This window comes from Bombina bombina, chromosome 1 (genome assembly GCF_027579735.1).
Source record: "Bombina bombina isolate aBomBom1 chromosome 1, aBomBom1.pri, whole genome shotgun sequence".
Taxonomy (NCBI): Eukaryota; Metazoa; Chordata; class Amphibia; order Anura; family Bombinatoridae; genus Bombina; species Bombina bombina.
In genome coordinates, this window is record NC_069499.1 from 142,722,595 (window position 1) to 142,733,152 (window position 10,558).

The 10,558-nt window shown below is 45.5% G+C and overlaps 1 protein-coding gene across 1 annotated transcript in view; it reads left to right on the forward strand.

Moving 5' to 3' along the window:
- The window catches only part of NEMF (nuclear export mediator factor), a 153,980-nt gene extending 144,481 nt beyond the window's left edge, over positions 1-9,499 (forward strand). Inside the window, 2 exon segments of the mRNA XM_053697652.1 lie at positions 8,857-8,936; positions 9,015-9,499. Coding sequence (XP_053553627.1) covers positions 8,857-8,936; positions 9,015-9,092 — 158 coding nt within the window. The 3' untranslated portion in view covers positions 9,093-9,499.
- Positions 9,500-10,558: the final 1,059 nt, after the last annotated feature.

The window sequence follows — 10,558 nt, forward strand, 5'->3', positions numbered from 1 at the left end:
CTAGGGTACTATTCAAATCTGTTTATGGTTCCAAAGAAGGAGGGCACGTTCCGCCCGATTCTGGATTTAAAATGTTTAAACAAGTTCCTGTCCATTCCATCGTTCAAAATGGAAACGATCAGGTCCATTTTGCCTCTAGTTCAAGAGGGGCAGTTCATGACCACAATAGACTTGAAGGATGCCTACCTGCATGTTCCAATTCACAGGGACCACTTCAAGTTTCTCAGATTTGCGTTTCTGGACCAACATTTTCAATTTGTGGCCCTGCCCTTCGGTCTCCGAGAGACTTCACAAAGGTTCTGGGGGCACTACCTGGACGACATTCTGGTTCAGGCGCCGTCCTTTCATCTGGCAGAAGTCAACTCAAGGGCTCTGCTTCTTTTACTTCAATCTCACGGTTGGAAGATCAACTCCAGAAAGAGCTCCCTGGTTCCCAGTCACCAGAGTGGAGTTTCTGGGCACGATACTAGTCTCCGTGTCCATGAAGATATTCCTCACAGACCAGCGACACAGGAAGATTGCATCCGCCTGTCTTGCCCTTCAGTCCTCAGGGAGTCCCTCAGTGGCTCAGTGTATGGAGGTGATTGGGCTCATGGTCTCCAGCATAGACATCATTCCATTCGCAAGATTTCATCTCAGACTTCTTCAACTGTGCATGTTGAAGCAGTGGAACGGCGATCATACTGATCTGTCAGAGCTGATATCCATGGATGTGCGGACTCGATCTTCCCTCTCTTGGTAGATCCGTCTGGTCCAGTTGTCCATGGGGACATCCTTCTTGAGACCTTCCTGGGAAATTGTGACCATGGATGCGAGTCTGACGGGATGGGGAGCTGTTTGGTCCCGGGATGGGGAGCTGTTTGGGGTGCCAGGATGGCACAGGGAAAATGGTCTTGGATGGAGTCTCTTCTTCCGATAAATATCCTGGAACTGCGAGCGATCTACAACGCTCTGAAGGCATGGCCCTGTCAAGAGGGAATGCAACTTCATCAGGTTCAAGACGGACAACCTTACCTCGGTGGCATACATCAATCACCAGGGGGGTACGAGGAGCTCCCTGGCAATGAGGGAGGTGTCTCGGATTCTGGAGTGGGCGGAGACCCACATCTGTTCGCTCTCAGCAATCCACATCCCTGGAGTGGACAACTGGGAAGCCGACTTTCTCAGCAGGCAAACATTTCATCCGGGAGAATGGTCTTGTGGAGATTTGTCTCAGATGGGGGACGCCAGAGATCTATCTCATGGCGTACCTATTAAATTGAATTGCAAACTTCCCCGATACGGATCGAGGGACCCCCAAAAGGAGCTTATACAGGGAGTGCAGAATTATTAGGCAAGTTGTATTTTTGAGGATTAATTTTATTATTGAACAACAACCATGTTCTCAATGAACCCAAAAAACTCATTAATATCAAAGCTGAATAGTTTTGGAAGTAGTTTTTAGTTTGTTTTTAGTTATAGCTATTTTAGGGGGATATCTGTGTGTGCAGGTGACTATTACTGTGCATAATTATTAGGCAACTTAACAAAAAACAAATATATACCCATTTCAATTATTTATTTTTACCAGTGAAACCAATATAACATCTCAACATTCACAAATATACATTTCTGACATTCAAAAACAAAACAAAAACAAATCAGTGACCAATATAGCCACCTTTCTTTGCAAGGACACTCAAAAGCCTGCCATCCATGGATTCTGTCAGTGTTTTGATCTGTTCACCATCAACATTGCGTGCAGCAGCAACCACAGCCTCCCAGACACTGTTCAGAGAGGTGTACTGTTTTCCCTCCTTGTAAATCTCACATTTGATGATGGACCACAGGTTCTCAATGGGGTTCAGATCAGGTGAATAAGGAGGCCATGTCATTAGATTTTCTTCTTTTATACCCTTTCTTGCCAGCCATGCTGTGGAGTACTTGGACGCGTGTGATGGAGCATTGTCCTGCATGAAAATCATGTTTTTCTTGAAGGATGCAGACTTCTTCCTGTACCACTGCTTGAAGAAGGTGTCTTCCAGAAACTGGCAGTAGGACTGGGAGTTGAGCTTGACTCCATCCTCAACCCGAAAAGGCCCCACAAGCTCATCTTTGATGATACCAGCCCAAACCAGTACTCCACCTCCACCTTGCTGGAGTCGGACTGGAGCTCTCTGCCCTTTACCAATCCAGCCACGGGCCCATCCATCTGGCCCATCAAGACTCACTCTCATTTCATCAGTCCATAAAACCTTAGAAAAATCAGTCTTGAGATATTTCTTGGCCCAGTCTTGACGTTTCAGCTTGTGTGTCTTGTTCAGTGGTATTCGTCTTTCAGCCTTTCTTACCTTGGCCATGTCTCTGAGTATTGCACACCTTGTGCTTTTGGGCACTCCAGTGATGTTGCAGCTCTGAAATATGGCCAAACTGGTGGCAAGTGGCATCTTGGCAGCTGCACGCTTGACTTTTCTCAGTTCATGGGCAGTTATTTTGCGCCTTGGTTTTTCCACACGCTTCTTGCGACCCTGTTGACTATTTTGAATGAAACGCTTGATTGTTCGATGATCACGCTTCAGAAGCTTTGCAATTTTAAGAGTGCTGCATCCCTCTGCAAGATATCTCACTATTTTTGACTTTTCTGAGCCTGTCAAGTCCTTCTTTTGACCCATTTTGCCAAAGGAAAGGAAGTTGCCTAATAATTATGCACACCTGATATAGGGTGTTGATGTCATTAGACCACACCCCTTCTCATTACAGAGATGCACATCACCTAATATGCTTAATTGGTAGTAGGCTTTCGAGCCTATACAGCTTGGAGTAAGACAACATGCATAAAGAGGATGATGTGGTCAAAATACTTATTTGCCTAATAATTCTGCACTCCCTGTAGATGCGTTGGTGGTACCTTGGGAGTTCAGTCTAGTGTACATTTTTCCTCCGCTACCACTTCTACTTCGTATAGTGGCACGCATAAAGCAGAAGAGAGCGTCGTCCATTCTGATTGCTCCTTCGTGGCCGCGGAGGACGTGGTTTGCGGATCTGGTGGAGATGTCATCCTCTCCGCCGTGGAGGTTACCCTGTCGCAGGGACCTGCTGAAACAGGGTCCTTTTCAACATCAGAATCTAGATTATATGAGGCTGACTGCGTGGAGATTTAACGCTTAGTCCTAGCTAAGAGATGTTTTTCTGAAACCGTGATTGATGCTTTAGTTCAGGCGAAGAAGCCAGTCACTCGACGCATCTACCATAAGGTGTTTACTTGTCCTGGTGTGAGAGACATAAATATCCTTGGCATAAGGTGAAGGTATACAGGATTTTGTCCTTTCTCCAAGAGGGTTTGGAGAAAGGTCTTGTCGCCAGTTCCTTGAAGGGACAGATCTCGGCTCTATCAGTGTTGTTGCATAGGAAGCTCGCTGAGCTACCTGACATTCAATCCTTTGATCAGGCCCTGTTCTTAAAGTTTTACAGAGGGCTCTTTTTGAGCCTATGCATTCTCTTGACATAAAGATCCTGTCTTGAAGGTTCTGTTCCTGTTAGTCATTGCATCGGCCCGCAGAGTTTCCGAACTGGCGGCCTTGCAACATGAGCCCCCTTATTTGGTGTTTCACGCGGACAAGGCTGTTCTTCGCACTGGCTTGGGATTTCTTCTGACCATAACATCAATCAGGAAGTAGTTGTTCCTTCTTTGTGTCCTAGCCCCTCTTTTTCTAAGGAGAGGCTACTTCATAATCTGGATGTGGTTTGTGCCTTAAAGTTCTATCTTTTAGACAATCTAACTCTCTTTTTGTAGTCTATTCAGGGAAGCGCAGGGGTCAGCGGGCCTCTGCTACTTCTTTGTCTTTTTCTTCATAATGGGAAAGAGGCCACAGCCGCGTTCATTACTTGTGGGAAATAAGAACCTGGCCACCAGGAGGAAGCAAAGACACACCAGCCAAAGGCTTAAATACTCCTCCCACTTCACCTATCCCCCAGTCATTCTTTGCCTTTCGTCCCAGGAGGTTGGCAGAGAAGTGTCAGAATTTTTTATTTTAGATTATTGTATTTTATTTTTACATATGTCTCTTATGGAGGGTGCTACCCTTCGACATGGGACGGGAGTTTTAAGTAGTCCTGTCAGTCTCTCCTGGAGGGCCTGGGCGAAAGAGTCCGGAGATGCGGTGGGAGCTTCCCCTGCGACACCATCCCGACTCGTATTAACAGCTCCTTCAGCACTCGCCATTGCCAAATTTTGTTTTGCTACCTGCTATTTTCTCTCAAGCCCATGATGGAGGCGATGCTACTATTTGTCACACTTGAAGGGCCGTGTTCCTGTTCCACGGCGTAGATTCCGGTAAGATCGTTTCATTTTATTACACTGACTGTAAGGTGATTTATTGCGACAGCTAAGTATGGGTCTCAGTGAGGCACCTTCTGTACCAAACTGGGAATCAAGGGCTAATTTCCTCCTTAGGGGGGGATTTGTGAACGGGGAGGGGTCTTTAATCATGTTTCTTATGTGATTAAACCTGCCTTGTATAGTGGGTATGGGCTCTGTGGCCGAGACATCTAGCGTTAATCTTTGTTGAGCATAGTGGCTTATTTTATGGGCTTGCAGACAAGGCAAGGCCTGGAATTACACCTTCGGGTGTAAACCTATTCTTGTTTTCCGACTTGCTTAACTTTCTATGTGGGCCTAGTTGCCACCTTTTGGTGGCACGTTTTTTAGATTACGCTGGGCACCTGGTGACCAGGCGTCGTTGCGCTTGGGTGGTTTCTCTTCCGCATTCCTGACTGTGTGGCGACGACGGAAAAGTCTGCTCCGCTGAGGTCTGGTCATAGGAGGTGGTGAGTGCCCCAGCCATTGCGTGTGTCAGGTGCCGGAAGTTTTTCCAATATAGTGCTTAATTGATAGTCTTAGCCATGGAGGATTCTAATGCCGGGACTATCATCATTTCAGATTCGGAGTCATCCTCGGACGAGGACTGTACTTTGGCCCCGTTGTCGCAAGTCCACCAGTCGTGTGTCTCTTGTGCCTACGTAGTATGTCGGGTCCCTCGGGCTCGGGGGACCTTGGGCCTGCTGAGTCATCGGCCTCTGGGGCTCTGTTCCTCACGTAGCACCTTCCCAAACGCACCCTTCTTCTACTCTTGCGGGTGACCCTGACGTTGATGTGTCTTCCACGCAGGGTGGATTGTTTCCCCCGGGGATGACGGGACATTTTAATATATTGATGGCGCTTGTTCGCCTGCAGGACCCCGAGGTTTCCTCACAGTTGTGTTCCTGCCCACCTATCCAGGGCGTTCAGACCATGTGGTCTATATATATATATATATAATATTTCCCCTGGGAGTGATTGTTCCCCATGTTGTTCTTTTCGGTATAGGATTGTGCGGCTGCGTGTCCTCCTACGTTGCCTTTTTGAGCTATTGGGGGATCCTTTCCTTTATCGGACGGGGACTTCTTAGTTCTCATATGGGTTTCCTAACCAGACTAATAGGCATGATGTAATCTCCTGTCGGTCCGTTGCGATCTTTCCCAGATTTCTTCTGAAGGTTCCGATCTCCGTTTGGCGGGTCCTACGGAGACCTGGTTCCTTCTGGGCGGATACCTACGGGTGCCCTTATTTCTTTTATCCTGTCTGGATTTCTTTCTTTTAATTAGCTTTCCTACGGGAATTCCTGGGATGGATTGCTGAGTTACTTCCACGGAAGTTGTTCCCAGATTGTGGTCTGGAGTTTTTTTCTGTGTGCCTTGTTATTTGGTTAGTGACGCATGTTGCGCCTGGCTGGTCTGGGATACTTGCTTGTTCACTTGTTGTTGTTGTTTGTTTGTTTGTTTTTATAAACTATACTATACAGCTCATTGTGGCCTTCAGGTCAGGATGTCAGGAGCGCTTGGGCTGGCCCGGGTCAGTCTGCTTCTGATGACTGGGTCGGTGGTTTCTTTTTCCGCCATGTCGCTTCGCTTCCCCTTTGTGAGGGGTACAACCTTCTCCGCTGTGTGCTGTTATGGATTTAGAGCTGCCTTGGGTGGTTCCTCTGGAGTCTCCTAGGTCCGTTCTCTTTGACTTTTTGTTCCCATTTTTTTTGCGGGACTCAGTCGGGGTGCTTTGAGGCCGGTGCCGTCGGGTGGCTATCCTAGGGTTTGCCACTGCAGGGGTGGCTTGTTTCCTCCTACCTGCGACTCTGGGAGCCTTTGGCTTCAATGGGATCCCAGACGTGTGTTGTGCCTTGGTTAAGGGAGATGTGGTGTAGTGGTTAGCTCCACCACTTCTGAAGCAGTAGGTTGTGGGTTGATCCCCGGTAAAGCTCCTGTTTTCTTTCTCTGGGTACTGAACCTAGCGTTTCTGGTTGTCTTTTTCTGCCCTGTTGGGTCGGGTGCCGAGGTGAGCTCTGTTTCTATGGGGTCTTGTACCTCGTGGCTGCTGTCCGAAGTTTTTTCATTGGCATTGTTCCGTGTTGTTTTTTTCCTGTGTCCTTTTGAAGTTTCTCTGTTTGAGGTCCTTTTCTCCTAGATGAGATGGTCTGCCAGTTTTTTTAATCTGGTAAGGACTCGGTCATGTTGACTCAGGTTCTGGCTCATGGAATTTCTGGCACGGTCTCAGTCTGGGGAGGGGCATTCAGGATTCAGACAGTGTTGATGTAGCGATTCTATTCTTGTCCCTGTTTTCCCCTTGGGGGTTAGGTCAGGATGGGGTTTATTGTCTCTCCTTTGGGTAGTCTGGACCTTTTCTGGTTGGTTAGCCTTGTTATAAGAAGGGTGGGCTCTGGGCATTTTTTTCTAAGGAGTTATTTTGTCCTGTTTCCCTTCTTGTCTAAGACATGGATCTACCCATGCTGTGGCCTTTTCCCCTGGTCTGTCTCTACATTCTGCAGACTTTCCACACAGCATGTGGTTTTGGCGTGATGTTTTGCCTTGCTGCCTGTGTTGGGGGAGTTTGAGAGGTTGTCTCTTGGAGGTTTTGCACCCTTCTTTTGGGCTCTGGAGGGTAGACCTGTCTTGGATCTTCTTTTGTGTCTTGGACACATGCTCCCTGTCTCGTGTCTTCCTCTGGAGGATTCGTGTTTCTCTATAGGAATGGTTGGTCACGTTGCTCCTCGTTTGTTGATAGTGCTGCCTTGTGGACTTGTCTTTTGGGGGTCTTGCCCTCCTTTCTCTGTGAGGATTCCCCGTGTTTCGGGTCGCAATTTTTCTAACGCGTAGCTTCTTGCTACCTAATTTTTTTGCGATGGGGGTGGGATTCCATTCCCTGCACAACTTAGTTTCCTGTGTGTGTGCGCTCTCATTGGGCTTCCTGCTCCTCCCTCACCTTTTAGGCTGCTTGGGGTTCCAGATGAGGTGTTCTTTGAAACCTCTGTGGGGTTTGGATCCTTGGGGATCCCTCTATAGTCGGGAGGATTGATTCAGGAATGAGGTTTCAGCTGCCCTGCAGCCTGTTGTGGTCGAGTCCCTATCTGCGCAGTCTAAATGGTGTGCAAGGTCGAGAGTTTTGTCTCCTTCCTGGTGGGTACTGCATCTCCTCTTCAAGCACAACTGGCTAGGTTATCCCTCTTGAATATTCTCTGGCTGCAGAATTGTTCTTTTGTTACAGGACGCTCACAGTCTCTTGTGGTCTGGGCCGTTGGACTTGGTCTTCAGCTGGTTAGCTGGGGTAGGGTATTTTCCCCTTTTCAGCCTCGTCTTCTGGGGTTGATGCTGGTCACCGCTGTTTAGCTGTCTATGCATCTGCTGGGTCTTGAGATTCTTCTGTTTCTCCTCCGGTCCTTCACTTGCGTTTCCTGTGATACTCCTTTTATTCGGACATATGTCTAGGCTTTTTGAGCCTATCGAGCGGATCTTGGTGGTCTTCTGTGAGACCTGGTTTTGTTTCTTCTTCCCTCTGGGAATTGTTAGTCGGGGGCCTCTAGTCTAAGGGGGTGTGGTTGGATATTTCTTTCACTGTTCCTTGTTCCTCGGCAGAATGACTGGGGGATAGGGGAAGTGGGAGGAGTATTTAAGCCTTTGGTGTGTCTTTGCCTCCTCCTGGTGGCCAGGTTCTTATTTCCCACAAGTAATGAATGCGGCTGTGGACTCTTTCCCACGGAAGAAAATAAAATTATCAGTTAAGCATAATTTGTTTTTGGCGGAGGAGCTTGATACACCTCGCCTATGAGACGGCGGGACACAAGCCCCCTCAGAGGATTATGGCTCATTCCACTAGAGCAGTTGCTTCATCTTGGGCCTTCAAAAATGAGGCTTCTATTGAGCAGATTTGTTGGGTATATGTTTCCCATAAGTAATGAATGAAGCCGTGGACTCTGCTCCCCTTTAGATGAAAAACATAAATTATGCTTACCTGATAATTTCATTTCCATCATGGGAGGAGAGTCCACGGCTCCCGGTTGGCGGCGCTAAATTTAATATTTTCTTCTGGCACTATTTATACCCTGATATTTCTCCTACTGTTCCTTGTTCCCTCGGCAGAATTACTAGGGTGTCTTTGCCTCCTCCTGGTGGCCAGGTTCTTAATTACCATAAGTAATGAATGAAGTCGTGGACTCTCCTCCCCCTATGGAAATGAAATTATCAGGTAAGCATAATTTATGTTTTTCATTGCTTTGCTGGTTGTAAAGTAAGTACGGCTTGGTGGAGGCCAGCAGAGCCCTCCCAGACTGATGATAAATTCTAGATTAAAACAAGCAATGCTGTCATGTAAAAATAGCATTATCTTTAAATATGCAATCTAACAACATATGATAAGAAAATATTTACATTTACTTTGCCTTTAAGGAAGTTGCAAAAAAGGTGCCACTATATCTTTGTATCTCTGGTATTTTTTAAACACAGAGTTTCTCTTTGCTTTTTCTCTCTTTAGATTTGTAGTTTAAAATGCTGCTTTATGTTTTATTTTCACAGCTGCAAAAACAGCTTTGAATAGTTTCATGCATTCCAAAGAATCCACATCCAGAGATAAAGATTTACTGCGCAGTGTAAAGGTAAGTACCAGATCAAGGAAAACGCCTGCAGTTTCTATCCTATGACATCATTACCAATCTCCTCTCTCTCTGTTGTAGGACACTGACCTGTCAAGAAATATGCCTGGCAAAGTAAAAGTGTCGGCACCAAACTTGATGAATACAAAAAAGAAATGATCACATATATTTTATTGGTACAATAAGTATTATTGTAAATACGAATTACTACCGCCACGTTCATTTATGGAACCGTCAAATGGTCTTTATGTCCGATTCACTTGTGGGACCTTCATACATCAATATTAAAAATAAGAAATGTTTTTAAATGCAATAAAAAGCATAACTGTTGTGATATAAATCATTTTGCTACCGGAGGACATTTGTCAAATCCATCTGTTCTTTTCAAAGTATTGCTGGAGGCGTTTAACACAAGGATGCGCATATTAAAGTATGTTTGTGAAATTGAAAAAGAAAAAAGGACTGATTTCAATTATTTGCAAAGAGTTTTTAAATGTCCTGTTTGGCCGTTTTAATATAAATACTTGTGGATTATGACGACACACAATTAAAAGTAATGGCTTTCATTTGTTTTGGCAAGTTTTATTTGTAAGAATGTAGCACTGTATTTCCATTAATTATAGGGCTATTATAAAAAAAATACCTGCTCTTATCCGTTAGAGCAGACATCCTCAAACTTGGCCCTCCAGAGGTTTTAGAACTACATTTCCCATGATGCTCAGCCAGCATATCAGCTGGCTGAGCATCATGAGAAATGTAGTTTCAAAACCTCTGGAGGGCCAAGTTTGAGGATGACTGCGTTAGAGCATGTGTATTTAGCGCTCATGAAGGGGTTAAATACACAGTAGAAATACCGCTCAGGACTAACAGAGCATAGCTGGTCCCGAGCAGAGACTGAGATGTGGAACTAGCGCTTCTGATTGGATCAGTGGGGGTTTTCTTCCCAGAACCGAGCAGTATTTCTACTGTGTATTTTGCCTGTTTGCAGGGGACGAACACACATTAGTCTAGGGATCGATAGTCTAAAAATTGCATCAATGTAGAATTTTTTTTACTATTATGGCCCTTTAAATCTTCTGAATCTAAAAAATGGTAACTATAGATTGTTTAATTTTTCTCTACTATGTCCAATCAATATTTAACTAACAATAGCTCATATTTTTCTCATATCTCAGCTGAGATGGTCATAGGAAAACAATTTATACTGGCAATAAATTATTTTTCTTTCTAATGACACAGTGAGTCCACGGATCATCTCTAATTACTATTGGGAATATCATTCCTGGCCAGCAGGAAGAGGCAAAGAGCACCACAGCAAAGCTGTTAAGTATCACCTCCCTTCCCTCCAACCCCAGTCATTCTCTTTGCCTATGTGAAAAGCAAGGAGGTGGTAAAGTTTAGGTGTCTGAAAGAAAATTCTTCAATCAAGATTTTATTATTTTGAAGCAGAGCAAGATTGTCCTGCCTCCTCCTGGGGTTTAGCTGTAGCCCATGTCAGTCTCTTCAGTAGAGCAGTGATGGCTTTTAAGCATTTGGGAACTTGTGGGGTATAATCCCTCTCAATCAGTTATTGCTGCCCTAATTTGAAAGCCTGAGTAAGATTATTCAGTCTTTCTTCTTTCCAC